At 42.4% G+C, this 20,641-nt stretch overlaps 1 protein-coding gene across 4 annotated transcripts in view; it reads left to right on the top strand.

The window, feature by feature from the left end:
• LOC138751310 (Y+L amino acid transporter 2-like) overlaps positions 1-19,830 on the top strand; it is a 142,137-nt gene extending 122,307 nt beyond the window's left edge. For all 4 annotated transcript variants that reach the window (XM_069913444.1, XM_069913445.1, XM_069913441.1 and 1 more), the window contains 4 exons: positions 1,826-1,922; positions 4,197-4,346; positions 15,135-15,318; positions 17,830-19,830. In XM_069913444.1, coding sequence (XP_069769545.1) covers positions 1,826-1,922; positions 4,197-4,346; positions 15,135-15,318; positions 17,830-17,906 — 508 coding nt within the window. In that variant the 3' untranslated portion in view covers positions 17,907-19,830. The remainder of the gene's footprint in view (positions 1-1,825; positions 1,923-4,196; positions 4,347-15,134; positions 15,319-17,829) is intronic.
• The last annotated feature ends 811 nt before the right edge of the window (positions 19,831-20,641 follow it).

Genomic DNA, 20,641 nt, shown 5'->3' with positions numbered 1-20,641 from the left:
AGAGTTAATACTTCTGGTCAATTACCCTCCAGAATTTCAGGTGGGGTTCTTGAAACAGTGACCGTGTATCTCTTCACAGATCTGCCTGACTTGCTGAAGATCCCGAGCATTGGAGTGCAGAAGATACCAGCACTTACCTGAGGGAAAGTACAATTCCACCAAGACCACCTGCAAATTGGAGTAACAACACCTGATTTTTCCGTCTGTGCACTCTCCATCCAGATGGCATTAACATCGACTTTTCCGGTTTCTACTGATCTCCTCTCCTCCTTCCCCTTCACTTCCCCTTTCCAGTTCTCTTCCCTCCCTTCCCCATCCCTTCACCCAGCCATCCCTTTTCCCCATGCTTGCTGCTGTCCCCTCCTTTCACCACCAATCATACTTATTGCACCACAGAGACTGTTCCTGTGCTGTGCAATTCTATGACACTAATGCTGTCTTTGTGGACTCTGCATGTTCTGTCTGTGCCCATTTTCTTCCCCATCCCAATATGTTGGGCCTGGTAGGTTATTTGAGCTCTGTAGATTACCCTTGGTGAAGGATAGAATAGTGGTAAGAGAATCACAGGAACTCTGATATGTGAATAAGTTACAGGGGAAAAAATGGGAGAATGTTACGCTGAAAGCCAGCATCGACTCATTGTGGTCATATGGTCACTTGTGAGAACAATTTTCACAGGAATCATATAAGCTATTAGACATCTACACTGGCAAACTGCAATGTCCAGGCAGATGTATTTTGGTCAGATAAATGTGTCTGCAGAATTTGCTAAAATTTCTAGAACTGTGAAGTGTAATATGGTGGACATTATAACCAGTAAAACTGCCAGATTAAAAAAAAAATCTCAACTTGTTGTGCAGCATTTGTGGAAAGTGAAAATGCTTCTCATTATCAATGTTGATGCTTCCTTCAGCCTCCGGAGTGGTGAGAAATCATGAGCCCGAACTCTTCTTTCCAGTGTCCGAGGTACATTTGCAGTCCAGAGGGAGTCGGCTTGCACATCACAAGTCCAAGTCGATTTGAGATCAGACCTTGAGATTCAATTCTGCTGTTGTGTATTTTTTAAATTTCAGAATAAGCTTTATTCACAATTTTAAAAAAATATATATAGTCAAAGTCTTTTCACAATTGTAGTGTCATATTCGTATACACATTTTGTTACTGTACGTAGTAGCATTATCTATTAGTGTACTAATACCAATGTAGCCCCCCTCCCCCAGTGTTACCCCTTTTTATTGCTTAAGGGGCTTCCCTACCAATCTTCGCCCCTCAGTGCCTGGTTGCGGAAGAATTCTCAACTGTGGTCCTTCCCCGTGGAGTTCTTGCTCATTGTGCTACACAATTTATCCATGTTTATTTCTATGGCATATTTTTCCTGTGTGTTAATTGAGTTTAGAGAGAAAAACCACTATACTTTGGAAACTATTTACTGGGCAACACTGCAACTATTTGCTGCCTCACTGTTTTGGATATATCGTCCAATGTTTAATGTCACAGTGTGTGTTTTTCTGAGCAAGGCACAATTGTGGAGCCTTGGAAGTGATTTGCTCTCTGTCTAATCAAATCAGTTGGCTTGCCTTTGACGTAGGAGCACAGGAAATTAACACTAAAGAGAAATCTGGACAAGTTCTCCCTGTTGGTTGACCTCATTAGAAAACATGTTTATAATGCTTTTTAACTTTGTGGAGTTGTAGGGGTGGAGGTTCAGAGCAATATTGTTGGATTTGTGTGCTTTATTTGTATGTTTTTCTTTTGTCCTGTTTGAACTGGATCCTTAAATTATAAGGAATGTGAACAACTGGTGTTTCAAATCGTTGTATTCCAGGCTTTACTTCGTTGCTTCAAGAGAAGGTCACCTTCCCAGCTTATTGTGCATGATTCATGTTTTCCGATACACTCCAATCCCAGCTTTGTGCTTTAATGTAAGTACAATTTATAAAGTAAATTGTTGTCCTGCTTCCCCAATGTTTGTACACATTGGAGGAGCCTCATAGTTGTTGGCGATGAACAGAACAAAGCAGGCTAGTGGGTTGAGTTGACCAAAGATTTTGCTGCACGGTCTCCAAAGCCTAGTTTTATAAATGCGTAAACAGGAATAAATGCATCTTTCCCACTGCCCTAAAGCACAATGATGCAAATTGGAGGAAATTTTCAGTGTGAGGGAAAAGATTTAAAGGGCAACTTTTTTCAGACAGTATGTGGAGCGAGCTGCCAGAGATTGAGCTGGGGCAGTTACAATAGCCCTTTTACACAGAAATCCCACAATACTGCCATAAAGAAGACCCGCCATTAAGCTGGCTTTGCTCGTTTACACTGAACCAAACCATGCTGGCATAATGCCGGGCCAGTGTGTCATTTTACAGAGTAAGCCAGCATTCCAGGAGCAAAAGAGGTGGGGTTTGTGGCATCAAGTGTGAAGTATAACATGTGCATACACATCCTTTCCCGTCCTGGTCCTTGCCCTTTTTACACAGATGTTGATTCAGCGCTGTCAGCTTAAAGGCAGGACTGTAATGACCCCCCCCCCCCCTCCATTTCCATGTTTGTACCTTTTATACAGAAGGTGTGGTGCAATAAAGGTGCAACATTCCCACATTGAAATGGCTGTGTAAAAAGGGCTAATGTTTAACATATATTTAGGCAGGCAAGTGTGCAGTGCAATGCACAAATATGCTGGAGAAACTGAGCAGGTCACACAGCATCTATGAGAAATAAGAGGTAAGCAATGTTTTGGTCCTGGGCCCTTTGTCATACCTCATGGTCACTTTCCTCTGGATTCCACCTTACCTGTTGAGTTTCTCCAGCTCGTTTATGCATTGCATCTGCAAACTTTCTTGTTTAGTGGGGGATCTGGCTGGAGGCAAATTGGTTCGCATGGAAGGATTGGACCAAAGGTTCTGTTTCGTGCTATGAAACTCAACAACTGTAATGTTGGATTTGTGTGGACTGAGGTTTAAAAAGGAGTGTTGCAATTTTTTGTCATTATGAACGAATCTTCTAATAATCCATCTAGGTTTTCTATTTGTTTCCTTCCACTGCTCCATTCTTGCCATCCATTTCCCATTCTGTTCTTGTTCCTTTTCCTGATATCTTGTGCACACCTTGTCCATGGTAGAGATGAGTGCCATAGATATGCTGGCATCTGCATGGGGTATATCTGACCTGGCCAGAGAAATTCCACCGTCTAGGTGTGATAGTTACAAATGATAGATCCTAGACTATCCAATATTGTACAGAATTTGATCCATTGGCTAAAATGCTTCATACATGTGAACAATCTTTTTCATTTCAATGGCATTTATAAGATGGGTGCTAATCAGTGATACAAGGTGATATTGGCCTCCCTTTATCTAGATTTTTAATTATTTCCTTTTATATTTTCACCTAACCTGACTGAACAATGCACTGCACTCTGGAATCCAATCAGTACCCCACTGAAGTTCAGCAGTTGTCTCTGAATTGGGTTCATTTGATACATCCTCCTTTCTAGAGTGAACCTGGATCGCCACTCACCACCTTCTCCTGACCCCACGAGCGAGTTGGGAGATTTTCTAGCCAAGACATCATTTCCTCCATCTCCAACGTAAACCTAAAATCACAAGAACATTGATTTCCAATAGATAATGACAGTGATTTTTAACAAAATTGCCAAGAACTAATTTCATCTGGGATTGATGCTTCATTGTGTTTTGAAAATGAATTGGATCTCAAAACAATTGACGCCACTCTCAATTGTTTAAGACACGGAGGATTTCCAAGGTAGGAGAGTGTCATTAGTTGCGCAGCAACATGAGTTGTATTCTGATGTACCAAATGTCATAATCAAATGTCAAATGTGTATGTTTTAAATGGTGATCAACCAACCAATTTTCCCTTGCAACCGCTGCAACCGTGCCTGCCTGTCCTGCATCGGACTTGTCAGTCACCAACGAGCCTGCAGCAGACGTGGACATACCCCTCCATAAATCTTTGTCCGCGAAGCCGAGCCAAAGAAGAAAAGAAAAGATATGCTGTGCAATCACAAATGCCCAGGCAATGACTGAGAATGTTTACTATTTAAAGGAAAAGTGAAATGTAAATTGAGTGTGGAAAACTACTGTGTCCTTGACTCTTGATGCTTCAGTGTGTTTTGAAAATGAATTGTTTATTTTGCTTATTGACTAGCCAGTTTAATTGTGTTTATTCTTGTTACTCAGGGAGGGATGGCTTTAATCTATCTCTGCATTGAAGATATTTACACACTCATTAATTACTTCAGCTTTAACTACTGGCTGTTTGTTGGCCTATCTGTAGCCAGTCAGATTTATATGAGATGGAAATTCCCAGATCTACCAAGACCCGTGAAGGTAATATTAGTTAAAAGATGCTCATTATAAACCTGTGATAGCTGTGGCTCATTTGGTGATACACTTGTGAGGCAAAAGGTTGTGGATTTGGATCTCTGTCAAATATTCTTACAATGCGGTACTGTGGGAGTGATGCATCATTGGTCAAAGGGTCTTTTGGCTGGATCTTGAGATTTGCCTTTTAACTCAGCAGGTTTCAGGAGATCAATATTTGTCACTCAGCCAATGACATAAGCTTATTTTGTGGCTCTTCCTGCACCACAGAAGTTGGCTGCATACAAAATGATTGTAGATTCTCCTACATTATTGTAATACACCTAAAATATTGTTAGGTCTGCTTTGTTCATGAATGAGTGAGACAAACACCAGACTGAGTCCAAATCAGGGTTCTTTGTTCTTTATTACCGGATTGTAACACTTGCGACTAACAAAGTTAGTCGGAGAATGCATTCTGCCGTTATCAGCAAAATGGTGATTTTTTATACCCTTGGATATGTGCTTAGAACATCATCATATCATTACTTGTCCAATGACTAAAACTGTTGCTATCCTTTCCCTGCTAGCTTCCTGCCTCTCAATCCATCAATGTCTCTCTTATCTTGTAAGTACAAGGATGCATTCACATCTTGTTACAGCCCTGTACATTCCCATCTCATGATGTTTTACCTAACAGGAGTACAAGGACACCTCCCCTTCTTGTTACTGCCCTGTACAGGGTAACTCCCTACACATTCCCATCTCATGATGTTTTACCTTACAATCCCTCCTTTGTCCTCTTTAGAGGACAATCTCGCCCTGACTATGCTACCACCGCGTTACATTAGTTCGCCTATTATTGCCAAGCTCTATACGGGTTCTGTTCACAGGGTAGTTCGGCTGGTGGGCGAGGGCTCCCCCAACCCTCCTTTGCGTACACCCCCCATCCGTCACCCCGATCCCATTGCCCGTTTACAAGTTTCATCCCATTTGCCCCCAAGCAAAAAACTAGCTAACCCCCCGTACATTAGTAAATTCCCAAGTTAACATATGGTCTACAATCTAATTCATAATATTTGTTCTACAATCAAGGTTATAATATTTAGGTTACAAGCAAGGTTAAAATTATATGTGTAACAATCTAATTCACAATCCCTCCTTTCCATCACATTCCCCATCAGACTCCAGATCGATCTCAGCAACTTTCTCCGTCTCCTGTAATGTGAGATAGTCTTGCTCCACAGCCTGCACAGCTTGATATTTCCGAGGCAGTTCATCACGGTCAGCAAAGGCTTTCTCTATGGTCCTCGTGACCAGCGTTCGAATGCATGGAATACAACAACAGCCACAAGTGATAAAAATTGATACAGAAATGAACAAACCCAGCAAAAGTTGTCCTAACAATGTGCTCCATCTCCCAAACACTCCCTGTAACCAGGATAAAACAGGATTGGAGACTCCAGACTGGGCTTTTAATTCTTTCGCCAATGCCCTAAGTTTCGTTAACCCCTTAGTGAGTGATCCATCTGGCCCTGTGTTATTAGAGATAGAAGTGCAGCATAGATCTCCAAACATAGCACACACTCCACCTTTCTCTGCCAGGACCATATCAATCGCTATCCTATTCTGAAGTGTCATAAGGGAAGTTTCTGACAGTTGTTGATGTATTGCCTCAACAACGTCCCTGGTCAAATTTGCAAGGCGCTGGACATTATAGTGAATAAGGTTGATCCTATTAACATTCTTATTTACAGTGATGGGAAAAATTGCACTAAAAACAGGAAAGCTTTCAAACCCAGCTGCAATCTCATCGGCTAATTTAAATTCGTCCGGAATATTCCGGGCTTGGCCAATGGCATCAATCCATACCCCATCAGGGTTCCTTCCTCCCGGCCCCAAGAGTCCAACACTCCTCCTTTTTCTCCACAGCCAACTCTCTGTGTGGCGCAATTCTAGGGAATCCTCGTCTCCCTCCTGCCTTTTGACAATCAGCACTGGCGCATTAAGGGTTACTAGAGCACACCGACCATCCCAGTTAGCGGGGAGCCAGTTGTACAGCACTCTTCCTCCACAAAACTCATCTGTGTAGTCATTCAATCTGCTACAAGTCTCCTTAGTTTCAGATTCATTTTTTTTTGTAATGGGACCTCAAAATCATCCCCTGTATATGTTCATGATAACCAGTAACCTGTTTGGCTGCCCTGTCAGGCACCCATGTGGCGTTTTCCCTGCTAATAGTAGGTCGTCTACATACTGAATCAGTGTAACATCTTCCGGGAGCTTTAATTTCATTAGGATTTCGCTAAGGGCCTGATTGAACAGTCCTGGACTGTCCTTATAACCCTGAGGTAATCTAGTGTATGTGTACCGATGTGCTTGGTAAGTGAAAGTTAACCAGTCTTGCCATTCCTCAGCTAAATTCAAGCAGAAGAATGCGTTTGCCAGATCAATGACAGTATAGTATTCGTGCTCCGGACTCAGAGCCCTAAGTGCTACATATGGGTCTGGGACTGGTCTCCCGATGGTCTTGGTAGCCAAGTTAATCTCCCGGAGGTCGTGTACCATCCTCCAGTCTTTTCTACCCTGTTTGGGAACAGGCATGATGGGCGTGTTCCACATACTGTCAGGTGCCGCCCTTAAAACCCCTGACTCCATTAACCCTTCTATCGTTCCTTTAATACCCTCCTCCTGACTGGGCGACAAGCGGTATTGTTTTCTCCATATTGGTTTCTGCCCGGGGTTGGCCAATTCTAGAAATACCTCTCCTTTTATTACTCCCACATCATAGGGCCCCGTTGTCCATATATGTGGACTCAGATTAGAAAGATATTTGTCTGAGTCTCTGTGATCAATATTTTCTCCTTCTATGGCTCGGTCTCTTTCTACTTTCTCATTCACTACCTGGTCCCATGCTTCAATATTCAGTCTGACAAATTTTCCTCCCTCCGGGGTGGAATATCCCGGGATTTCTGTCTGCCTGTATTCACACCCTATCGCTTCCTTTACCATCGGACCCAGCTGTCGAGCGTGATGATCTTTGGCAATACCCAAGGTCACATGAGGCACACTTTCCACTCCTAAGCAGAACCACTCCATTGTTCTTCTGTCATGACAACCATAGCAGCTATTCCCTCCTTACCTACAAAGATAAATGGACAATGTATCGTTTCTGTCTTCCCTTCTTTTAGAGAGTCCCACCTCTCCTCATATTCCTGGTCCGGGTGGATGGTGTAGTTTAATGTAACATGCATAGGATCTAGTGGATAATGGTAATCCCCATACCGAGGAATACTGGCCCTCCACTCAAAAAACTGTTTAATCAGCCCTGGGCCTGGTTCATCATACAGTAGCCGACTCCAGAAAATACTAACCTCCACAGAGTCTTCTGAAGCGTTAGATGGGGTCATTACTATAAACTGTCCTCCCCTTCTTATTGTATCCCCTGGGTATGTTAACCGAAGGCCCTTCTCAGAACATTGTATGGTTATTCCTAGTTTGGTAAGAATGTCCCTTGCTAATAAATTAATGGGGCAACTTGGCACAACCAGGACAGGCGTTTTAACCCTTTGTCGTCCAAATGTCATGTCGATGTTATCTGTATAGGGCTGTGTTTCCCTTATCCCGGAGAATCCTATTGTAGATAATGTTTTGCCCGAAAATGTGCTCCCTGGGGGTTTTTTAATCACTGTCGTAACTGCTGCCCCTGTGTCAACCATAAATTCAATTTTTTCTCCATTTACCGTCCCCCAAATTTTTGGTGGCTCCCAGGGAGGCGTGATTTTTGATTCTCCATGGCACCTTCAATAATCAAATTCAGCACCTTCCTCAATATAGTCATTACACTGAGGTGCCTGGACTTGTTGATCACTCTGCCACCCCCCGATTCTCTGGGGCCCATCAATGTGTCCACCCCTACCCCTTGCTTGTCCTCTTAAGTTTCCTCCTCTTCCCCGATAGCCTCTCATAGAGGGTAATCTTTTTCCCCTTGCTCTCCCAGCCTCCGGACAGTTCCGCTGGTAGTGTCCAGGATTTTGGCAGTACCAGCATACTGCATGTTCCCCTCTATACATTGTACCTAGCTGTCTTTCCCAACCATTTCTTACTTGGGGTCCCGGATTTATCACTGGCCCCATGACCTGTGGGACTATCTGTTGGGCCGCTAATTTAACCCCTATATGTTCTATGGCTCTCACCAATTTATCGGTTGTCTTGTCCACCTCCTTCTGGGACGCACTTTCTGACTTAGCATGCTCTGATTGACGATGTCGTTTGATTGCATGTGTCAGGTGTCTTTTCCACAAATCCTCTGACATTGTCTCTAATCCCACAATGTCCCTTAATTTTGCTTGAACCGTAGCAGGTAGTCCGTTTATTATCCCATTACGAAAGTGAGCCCTTCCTAAGGGGCTGTGGTCGGGTCTTTCTCCAGTCCCTGTTTCCCATAAGTCCCATGCTCGAGTGAAATACTCGTGTGCAGTCTCTCCTTCCTTTAGTTGAAGGGTTACCAAGGCATCCAAACTATAGGGTGTAGGAAATGTTTCTCTAAGTGCTTCCCAAAATTTATTCCGAAGTGGGTTAAATTCTATTTCATCCCCCAATTTACTGCTTCTTACAATTTTCTCTATTTGCTTCAGGGCCCCTTCTGCCTTTAATTTTATCATGATAGTTCTGACATCTGCAAGTGCTAATTGTTCTTGGCAGGTTTCTCGCTCAAAACAAGAAATCCATGGACTAGCCCCATTACTCAACGGAGGTAGTTTTTTCATTAAACTCTCTAAGAACATTCGTGACCAGGGTACATATTTTTGAGTTCCCCGTCCCGTGATCAGTAATGGGCATTGATATCTCAATTTTGGGGATTTCTGCTCCTTCTTTACTCTTGGCATGCATTTATTTATCCCACCTTGTTCTGACTCTTCTTCGTCACTGTCACTGTCCCTATCAGCTTCCAATGTCTCAGGGTCAAAGGTATATTGGTCACGTTCATCTCTAAGATAATCTTTTCGGCCATAGTTTAGTTGTTTCACATCTTTCTCTTTTGTCCTAACTATGTCCAGGTAGGCATGTCTATTTTTCTCCCTCCCGAGTCTTTTCCTTTTACTTTCCTCCCATGGTGGATCGTATCTCGTTTCCTCATCTGTACTACACTTTTCGTCCTTTACTCCTATTACCATTCCTTCAGCTTTAATTTCTCCTGACAGTGTTGTAGTTATCTTTTCCACTTCCTTCAATACACCTACCATTAATTCTTTTTGATCCTCACTGATCTGCCCCAGCACATTAATATCTCTGTTTAATTTTTTAATGTTATCCTGAACCTTTTTCATGTTCCATTTCTGTATCTCTAACTCCTTTTCTATTTTCTTGGACTCCAGAGGGGTCTCTACATCTATTACTCCCCCTTCTATTTTTATTAAAGGGGCCTGTACCTCGTCTGATGTGTCCCTATTCCCGTGGTTCTTGTCACACCCCAGTGTCTCAATATCTGGATATAAGGGACGTGACTCCAGGATCCCATCTGGGGTGCCAGAGAGAGAGAGAGAGAGAGAGAGAGAGATAGAGAGGCAGATACACAGAGCACAAGAGATAGAGAGAGAAAATGCCTTGCACTGGCCCCACTGGGAGAAAAGTCTTCAGATTAACACTTTCGTTTCAAAGGTTTTAAAGGGTTCTCATCCTGTGATCACTGGTCTGGATCAGATTGGGTCTCCCACCACTGGGAACTATCACTCCTTCCTTCCCTCCCACCTCGAGTGAGCTACACGTCAGCCCACAATGTCTGCCCTGATCCCGCAATGGTGGGGGTGCGGGAAAAAAGGGAGGGAGAGAGGATAAAACAGGATCCCATTTGATGCGGAGCTGGAATTGTGGGCACAAAATTAAAACCAAATTGTATTTCTCTGCCCTGCCCAACCTGGGGATTTCAGGGCAGCACCGCCACAGATTGGGATTGGGAGGGGGAGTGGGTAAGAGAGGAGGGGGGGGGAGAAGAGAGAGAGGGGGAGAGAAGAGAGAGGGGGGGAGAGAAGAGAGAGGGGGGGAGAGAAGAGAGAGGGGGGAGGGTGAAAGGAGGGAGGGAGAGAGCAAACCCGGACACTTCGTGGCTGGAAACTGGAAACAGGCACTTTTCCTTTCCCTTCTGTGTTTTGTTTCTTCCAGCTTATCTAAGCCTCTACGTTTTAAAATTTTTTTTTCCTCACCTGTCAGGAACATCTCAGTGCCCCCGGGTAACCAACCCCTCTTCCTCCAGCGGTCTACACATTTTCGGAGCATTTTTTGTTTTTCCAATGCCGCATTACTGGTATTTCGCTCCTCTAATTCCTGATTAATTTCCTTAATAACTTGGTCAAAAGTCTTAGCAGGCAACTGTACAGCCATAGCTGCGGGACCGCTTTCTAATGCCTGTTTTAATTTAGGTTTTTGTCCGTTTAGGGGATCTATGTCAACGAAAATTGCTTTTAAAAATGTCTCCTTGCAAGCTGGATGACTAATATCTTTTAAAGGAACAGTCTAAGTCTTGTCCTCCAATTGACTTCAGACTGTCCTGTATACTCTGATTGCTCGTTTTCCACTCTCTGTTTTCCCAAAGGGGTCTGAAAGTTAAATTACAACTAGAAAACCAAATATTTGGGCTATACTTTTGTCCTGTTTCCCTGTACCAATCTATGAATTTACGTAACTTTATCTCCTTGGTGATGTTGGGAATACCCTCATTTAACTTATCAAAAGTATTTCGAATAAACTGGGTGTCTCTTAGGAGTTTGTCAACTTTTTCATTAATATCTCCTACCTGATCCGGACACAGCTGTCGCAGCCTTCTGTCGTCGTTCTTGTTCACCAGGCAGGCGTCCCTGAGTACTTTTTTTGTTGTCTCAAGGTCTCTAGTGTCTGCTGTGGTATTCCACCACGGCGAATTGGGGAAATAAATTCTTAACTTCTCAAGTGTACAGACATTATCATACCTACCGGACATTTATAAGTCAGTCTCTCAGATACAATTGAGGCCAATAAGCCTGAACCTTTGTTTTCTTTCAAAGCCCAACCTTCACGTGGGAGATTTCTCCTCTTAATAACCAGTTTAGGGCAGAAAACTCAGGTCCTCAATTGTTTATAGACTACCTTCTCACTCTATTGGACTTTGCAACGACACAATAAAGACTTTTAAACTCTAGTAGTTTCTTGCGAAGCACTTAATAAATGTCATTCAAACACCTTAAGGACTTTTATCTTGTCTGTAATCACTTACGTGTTACAATCCTGGCATGCGACCTTCAATTGTGGTCGTCTAATTTGTCCGATCTCCAGTTCTTACTGACAATCATAAAGATTTTTAAAAAAAAAAAGAGAATTTTGTTAAAACAGGCTTCTCTGGACCTTTTTATCAGCCGGCTGAGATGATTGTCAGAAAAAACAGAAACCGTCGTCCAGTGTTCACTCACCCATCACGTCGGGGTCACCAAATTGTTAGGTCTGCTTTGTTCATGAATGAGTGAGACAAACACCAGACTGAGTCGAAATCAGGGTTCTTTGTTCTTTATTACCGGATTGTTACACTTGCGACTAACAAAGTTAGTCGGAGAATGCATTCTGCCGTTATCAGCAAAATGGTGATTTTTTATACCCTTGGATATGTGCTTAGAACATCATCATATCATTACTTGTCCAATGACTAAAACTGTTGCTATCCTTTCCCTGCTAGCTTCCTGCCTCTCAATCCATCAATGTCTCTCTTATCTTGTAAGTACAAGGATGCATTCACATCTTGTTACAGCCCTGTACATTCCCATCTCATGATGTTTTACCTAACAGGAGTACAAGGACACCTCCCCTTCTTGTTACTGCCCTGTACAGGGTAACTCCCTACACATTCCCATCTCATGATGTTTTACCTTACAATATTGAAATGACTAAATGTGCTTGCAATTTTATAATATCAAGAAACCTGTTGTGCAAGTTTGTCTTTTATATATATTTATTGTGTCGAGATCCAGAAATTTTTTTTTGCAAATCTTTCTTCATCCAAAAAGCTTGTTGTGTGGGATGAGTAGCAAGAATCTACTCTTGCATACACAGTGTTATGTCGTGACTGCTTAACCGTGTATCTGTTCCCTTGTATTACCAACGTAACTGTTTCCTGGGTAATTGAGCTGACGATCTGTGTTGCAGTTTCTTTCAATACTACTTTGTAACTGTGGGATGAAAATAGAATGCAAAATACAATCAATGTTGAATTATATCTAGCAAATTGGTTGCATCTGGGAACAGTCTTTCATTGTTACCCTGTAACAGATTTGGAAATGGTCTATACAGATGCTGTGCTTTTCATTTATCTGTTAAATGTAGGCAAAGCCCAATTTCCCACTCCTGTTGCTTTGTTTAGATGAGTGATCCCCAAAATGCGCACTGCCACCCCCACACTGTAGTCAGTGGAAAGATCCAAGGGGGCAGTGAGGAAATGGGGGTGTTCCAAACCTTCAGTCTTGTTATTATTTAGTTTGTTGCAGAGCTGTGTGAAGAGGCCAGTGCAGAAATTTTCTGCCCAGTCTCGGGGTGGCAGCAGTGTCCCTCTCTCTCCCCCCCCCACACCGCCAGGGCCATTGTATGAGGGCGTGGGTGCTCAGGATGTGGCCTGGATGCTTAAAGGCTTCAAAGATTCCTTGTATTGTAACATAATTAAAAATAATATACACGATGTACTTTAACTTGGGTCTGCTCTAAGGCAAATGTAATTGCCATGAGCATTGCCTGCGCCCTGAGCAGTTGGAGAAAGAGAAGCAAAAGTATCCCACCCTCTCCACTTGTCCATCACCCACCCCTTCCCTTCCTTCCCCCAAACAAAATGTATCTCCCTCAGCTTCCTATCACCTCCCAGCTTCTTACCTTTCCCAAGTGAGGCAGGTAAGTGCAGTCATGTGCCTGGTGCTTCTAGCCATTTCTTGCCTTCGTTTGATGTGCAAGCAAGGGGGAAATGTAGGCATGAACCATCAGCTTGACTGCAGTGGTCATTTGGGATGCCATTTGGGGCTTTGGCCCCATTCAGAATGGCCATGTTTGTGGAGCTGCCTCCCCTGAAATAAACATCAGGGGCTTTTCAGTTCCCTCACCCACTGCTCCAGTTTTTGTATCTGTGTCACTTGGATTTCTTTCAATCTGGGGCATTGCTGTACCCTTGGTGTATCCACTAATTCTGACTGAAACCACAACAGATTGTCCTCTCTATACAATAGCTCTCTCAGTATCAATGTTAGTCTCCAGGTGTTAGTGAGGAGGACTTTTCTGCAATATTTAGGTTGTCTTCATGGAGCTCTTGTTTTTATCCTGGTTTTATTTTCCTCTTTCCCTGTGTTTTAATGCAACCATGGGGCACTGCAGAGTGAGGCTTAGAGTCAAACGATATTGTGGAACTGGAGTTTCTTGTACTTCAGGAGAGATGGTGTGCAGGTAACCAACTTCATCCCACAGGGAAGGAAGCAGGGTTTTACAGCAATCAAGCAGTTCCAAGATTACTTCCAATGCAATGAATTTATTAGTGTTTTTAAAACCAAGTTTTAAAAAAATTGTTGGCATTTGAATTTGAATCATACATGTGAATTAGTCTGGTCACATAAGCAATGTGCCTTGAAGGTTTTGACCCAAAACTTCAGTATCTTGTGTGTCTCCACAAGTATGCTGCTGTGTTGGAAATGCTCTTTCTAGATGCAGGATTAAACTGAACCAGATAATCTTGACCTTTTTTTTGTTGGCTATGGGCCCCTTGCAGCTCTGCTGAAAGTTTATAGGCCCCCTTCCCTGTGGAAGCAGTCAAGTTCAGTTGGCTTCTTCCATATGCCTCTTCTTCTTACTACATAAAAGATATTTTGATTTCATTGAGTGCCCCCTCATTAAATGTACTGTAGCCCCAGAAGGGCCGATTGTCCCCGTGGAGAATGGCTGCACTGCAGAACTGAGTTAATGCCAAATAGTTGAAGGAAATATTTGAAGTAGGGTGGGGGGGAGAGGGGGAAGGTCTGAATCCCCCGTTTTGCCAACTGAGGGCATATGAGAGGGAACTGATCATCATTTGCTGCTCGAGCAAAAAACAAACAAGCTAACTCTATGACAAGGAGAGCACTTTGTTCACGTGAACTGGCTACAGGTTTCTGATGAGTGGCAACTCTCGCAAAAAAAATCTGAAGTTCAAGTGAAAGTGAAAATGTAACAGGGTGGATGTGAATAGGCTTTTTCCACTTAGACTGGGGGAGATGAATACGAAAGGTCATAGTTTTAAACTGAAGGGGGAAAGGTTTAGGCGGAACATTAGGGGAAGGTTCCTCACTCAGTGGTGGGAGTGTGACCTTGAGTTTTAAGAATAAATTGGATAGATGTGTGGATGGAAGAGGACTGGAGGGTTATGGACTGGGTGCAGGTCAATGGGGCAAGCAGAATAATGGCTGGCACAGACCAGAAGGGCCAAATGGCCTAATTTCTGTGCTGTAGCTTTCTATGGTTCTAAGTGGGATTGTTGAGTCATTCAATGCAGGAGGACCATGTAAAATGTGGTGGGCAGAAAAGTTAATAGTGTGACAAGCAATGAAGGGAAGATGAAAGGCCAGCCTTTGGTCACTGCGTCTGAACATGTGTAGATGAGCTGGTTATCTGATGTTGTCACCAGCGGGCATTTGGCCACATTGATGTTGTTGGAACAGCAGCAGGAGCTAAGCACTACCTTGCAACCAAAGACCAAGATCCCTTCAGGAAATAGCGGGAATATCTGCAAAACTCTGATATTGGAAATCATTCGTAATTTTTAATTGTGGTTCTTTTCTTTTGTAGCTCAGCTTGATTTTCCCAATTATCTACTGTATGTGCAGTTTGTTCCTGGTGGTGACACCTCTCTACAGCGACACCTTCAACTCGCTCATTGGGATTGCAGTTGCTCTCTCTGGAGCCCCAGTGTACTTTCTCTGCATTTATCTCCCACCAGAAAAACAACCTAAGTGCCTCGTAAAGCTTTTGCGTAAGTAATGTTAAGACTACTGCAACTTTTGTGGTTGCCTACTAGTAAATTTTATTAATGTTTTATTTTCCAAGCACATTTTAATAAAATAATTTTGTCTCATGAGCTCCTGGCAATCTATGTCGTTCGACCATAGAACACTCTCACCACTCTCCGTGAAGTTTCCGTTAATGTTTCGTTACCCATGTCCTCTCATTTTTGTCTCACCCAACTTCGGGGGGGGGGGGGGGGGTGGGAGTGATGCACGGAAAATCTGTTGGCATTTAACTTATCTATGCCCCTCATAATTTTCAATTAATCTCCCCTTATTATCAAGTCCTGGCTACAGCCTTCTAAATATTCTCTACACTCTTTCAATCTTGTGAATATCTTGGGTTAACAAAGCTGCAGACAATACTCCAAATTTAGCCTCACAAATGTCTTGTGGAACTTCAACATAACATCCCAACTTCTGTTCTCAATACTTTGACTTCTGAAGGCCAATATGCCAAAAGTTTCCTTTACAACCTGATATGCCTGTGATGCCACTTTCAAGGATGAGTGTATTTGAATTCCGATCTCCTTGTTGCAATATAATTCCCACTGTTTACCTTGCTGGTCCTCCTAATAATGAAACATCTCACATTGGCTTGCATTAAATTCCATCCGCCATTGTACAGACTATTTTCCCAGCTAGTCCTGATGCTACTGCAAGCTTTGAAAGTCTTCCTTGCTCTCACTATTTCACCAATCTTTGTGTCATCTGAAAATCTGATGATCCAATTTACCACATTATCAACCAATAGATGTCCCTGTCTTTGTTGAATTATTATCATGCTCTCCTGTCCATTATCCAGGCTGTGAATTGGAGATGATCCAGGCATCTGCTGCTGGCATCCAAGCTGCCTCAAGCTCCTAACCCAGCTCACCCCTGTGCGATTGCCGCTGGTACATCCCAGCCACCGCTAGCTCCTGTTCCAGCTCACTCATGTGAAACATCCCCTAGACCTCTCAGCTTCCTCAAGCTCCTGTCACTGATCACCCTGTGAGTCCTATACTAGTACATCCCAGCTGCCTTGAGCTCTTGTCACCGATCACCTCTGTTGTCAGAAACCTTCTCTGCTATCTCATTCAACAATGACTCATTTTTAAAATTCTTAACCCAAATGGTATCCATGAGCCTCCATTCCTGATCTCCAGACTTTAATTCCTCCATCTTTCCTTGCCTCTGAAGATCTGGAAATCCTTCTATAAATATTGTTCCACTCTAGTTTAAAATGTACCTTGATGAAACTATTAGTCATTCTACATTTGACAATGCGTCGGTTCCTGTTCAAAGTTAATCATGAATAACTTGCAAAGGAAAACAAGGTCAGTGTGTACTGACTCATTGTGTACTAAGTACCAGTTGTTATGATAAGCACTGAAGCCATTTGGTGTATACAGTATATTCAATCAGCATTGCCTTAGATTACAGCGACATGGCAGGTCAAGGGCTGAATCTTCATAAACATCCTACATTGGCTACTCTTTTCTGATAAAAGACCAATCAGCAGACAGCACCTGAGATTCATCAATACTTGTGATTGGCCTTGATCACAGCACATTTACAGAAATATCTGATGAGGGAGGCAGGTGGTTGCAGGTAGCCTGTGAGAGGCTCCAGATCAGTGAAGCCCAGCAAACAAGTTAAGTATTTGACGAACTAGAGGATGAAAGGGGAAGCTAACGTTTATCTGTGCCAGCAACAAAAAGTTTGGTAAAGCTTGCATCAGGCAAGTTAGTAATAATTAGCTATATTTCCCAATGTTGAAAATCCATAACAATAGAAAATTCCAAAAATACTCAGCAGGTCAGGCAGTATCTGTGGAGAGAGCATCCAAGGTTGTTTTTCCCTTCAATTGAGAAAGCTAATGGATTAATTTGATTATAGTTTTCAAGGTATTTCTGCTGACTAAAGAGTCTAGATACAAATTTGTGATCTAAAAATTAGAACTGGAGTTTTGGGGGGTGAAATTTGGGAAAACTTGTATACCAGGTGCAGTGGAGTTTCAGATTCTCTTGGTAATTGGTTGTTTGTGTTAAATCTCAACCAAAGGATCTGAAGAAAGATGGGGAAAGACAGGAATTGGACTTGCTGTGATCTCACTGAACAAGCAACTTAAATACTGTTCCTGTACATAAATAGGCACAGCCTGCTCCTGTCTATAGATGTTCCTCTTTTGGTTACATAAACAGTACCCTGATGTACTTTCATTTGAAATTAATTTGGGAGGTTGATTTATCCCAACAATTGTTGATGGGAAGTATGACAAGAAACAAAAGCTTAACTTTTGGAATTACTTTGATCAGGTAGCTTCTAAGCAGAGCAAAATTAAATCTTCGCTTCAGGCAAATTTTAAAATTTAACACCATTTGCTTTTATTTACATTTTAAGTGTAACAAATATGAGGGCTAATAATTTGATGACTGAATATTTTTCTGGGTTTGTGGTCAAATATGTATTAACGAGCCACTTTTTTTAAAAAATAGGTGTCGTTTCTTTGTATACGCAAAAGTTGGCATTGTGCTGTCTAACAGAAAATGAACTTGAATCGAAAGAAGTTTAACCAGAATCAACCAAAGAACTGTTCCAGAAGTCTGGCGCCAGAAGTTGTTCGCACAAATACCCATCTTTCATGTTGTTCAAACTTTGAATCCTGCCATCTTGATTATTGACATGCTGAGGCCTTTACTTTTTCCAAAAGTTGGAGCATTTGACTTGTAGTATAGCATCATTTATTGAAGAATGCATTGTTTTTGTACCTCTTTTGTATTCAAGGAAAATAAAAGACTCGCCATGAAAGTTGGCACAAGCAATTCTGGAATTTGGAGCAAAATAACAACTGAAAGACTCGGTGGGTCAGGCAGCACCTGTGGAGTGCAATGGCCAACCATAACAAATAGTCTAACTTTAGGAGATTACTCCTCCACTGCCTCCAACCTGATAGTCCACCAACTCAGTACTGTCTTTATCCACCTCGTGATCCACGTGCAGGTCTACCTTGCCATTGTTTCTGCCTGCTTTTGTCCACTGAATATATATCCTCGTACCGCGAATCTGTCTTGATCTTACTTGTCCAGTCTCTTCTCACCTCCATCCAGGACACCCTACATGCCCTTCACCATTTCAACATCTAACATCCCACTGCCTCATTTTTACTATAGAAATCCAGTCCCTTCATGCATCCATGTCATGCACTCATCCCTGCAGAGACCATCTCCCTCCTGTTCCCATCTGCCCACCATCCCTCCCTTGTTTGGCTCCATTCTTCACTTCCTTTCTTATTAAATTCCACCCCATTGTTGTCTCCACTTGTCACTTCCCAGCCTTTGTTTCCATCTCCACATTTCCCTCCTGCCTAACTCTGTCAATCAACCCCTGCTCATCTGGACCCACCTACAGCTTGCCAGCTATTGGCCCACCCCTCCCCTCCCCCTCACCACTTTATGCAATCTCCTCTCTTTCAGCCCAGATGAAGGATCTTGACCCAAAAGGGTGACTAACCATTTCCCCCCACAGAAGCTGCCTGACATGGTGAATTCTTCCAGAGTCTGTTTTTGATGTCCTAAATGTGGGTGCTTTAGTTTCTCAATGCCTATTTTCATCCTGGGGTGGTGGTTAATTTTGGTTACTCTCTGGTGAGATGTTATGATTAGCATCACAAGAGATGTCTTTGGAGAATTTTTTACATTTATTTCTTGTGATATTGGTGTTGCCTGCAAAGGCCAATGTTTGTTGTCCTTGAGCCCACAGCACTTCTGATGCAAGTGCTCCGACAATGCCATTTGATGTTAGAGTTCCAGGCTATGGATGCAGAAAGGATGAAGGTCTGGCAGGATTCTTCCAAGTTGAGATGATGTAAGGCTTGGAGATGAACCTCCAGGCACTGTAGCCGAGACTTGGGGTCTATTCTGGCCACTACTGAAACTCATAATTGTCGGGATATAGAGTCCATAGACTGCATGCAACATGATCTGTGGTCATTAAAGTTGGGACTAACCCTTTCTTCTTTGACATGGAGCTCTTCGAGTTTGATTGAGACAGCATCCATTATTCAATCCAATGTAGCCTAATTCAAGGGCCCTTTTGACAGTATGGGAATTGACAATTTTTAAAATATATAAGCAAACATTTGGCCACTGATTTTTTTGTACAAAAAGCATGTATTTCTCTTGTTTAAATTTCATCCAGAGTGACTCCTTCTAAGGCACAGACACGAGCTCTCCTGAGATTGATGTAATTTCCTGCATTTGTTAGCAAGTGCAAGATGTGGGCAATTTCTTAAATCAATAAATTCTGGTCAGTATCCTGGCTTTATCCAGGACAAATATAGTACACGAAATGTCCATAAATGCAATGTGACTTGTGTGTTTTAATGCATTCCAACAAAATTAAGAATTGTGGTTTTTTTTTGTAATTGAGGGGATCCAGAATAGAAAAATCTAACATGAGCAAAGTTCAGAATAATTAAATATACAAGTAAATATAAATGATTTGTACGTTGTTACATCTATTGATGACGATAGTTTTTGCCTTCAATGTGTAAATATAGACTTGCTGCTGGGCCTCACTGGAATTAATAAGGATAAGGAACTGTTGTCTTTTGGTTGTGTATACCGACACAGTGGGAGCGATTGGTTAACTCCACAGTTAATTATACACAGTTACTAACTGATGTTACATTGAAGATTTGTGCAGAACAATTCTTGTATTTTCTTGCTTTCAATTGGCTTTCATTGGGGAAAACTTACTATTACTTCTTTAATTGAGTTCTATTTCTTCCATTCTTTAAAGTCTATTTTTTGTGTAAATCACCTTTATTTGCAGTGCAGTTGTGACTTGCAATGATCCCAGATGCATTCCATGCCATACCCTAGTTCAATAGCTAATGCAGTTTTGCCAAAAGAGGCTTCCTTTTTCTTTAGCTCAGTCCCACGAACAATGGCAGCATGACAAATGGATGCCGATTTAGTACTGAACCTGTTTATTGTCAGAATATTTAAAAATGCTGTCGCGTCACCTGCCCCCCCCCCCCCCCCCAATCCCGACGTTAGACTAACTATCAAATGATGAACTAGATGCACAAGATGAAGGAACGTTTCACAATGTTATTTACACAGCAGAGATTATTAAGCTGTTTTGTTTCTTTTCAAACATGGTCTCTCCTGTGTTCTATTGTATTTTAATGTACAAGACGTTTAAAATGTAAACAATTGGGGTTTGTATTTTTAGAGGATAGTCCATGTAGGGATTAATGACGTGGGCAGGAGGGTGAGGAGATCTAATAGAGTTCAGGGACTT

The sequence above is a fragment of the Narcine bancroftii genome, chromosome 1, assembly GCF_036971445.1.
Source record: "Narcine bancroftii isolate sNarBan1 chromosome 1, sNarBan1.hap1, whole genome shotgun sequence".
NCBI lineage: Eukaryota > Metazoa > Chordata > Chondrichthyes > Torpediniformes > Narcinidae > Narcine > Narcine bancroftii.
Note: the sequence above shows the minus strand (reverse complement) of the source record. Positions and strands in the feature narration are given on the sequence as shown.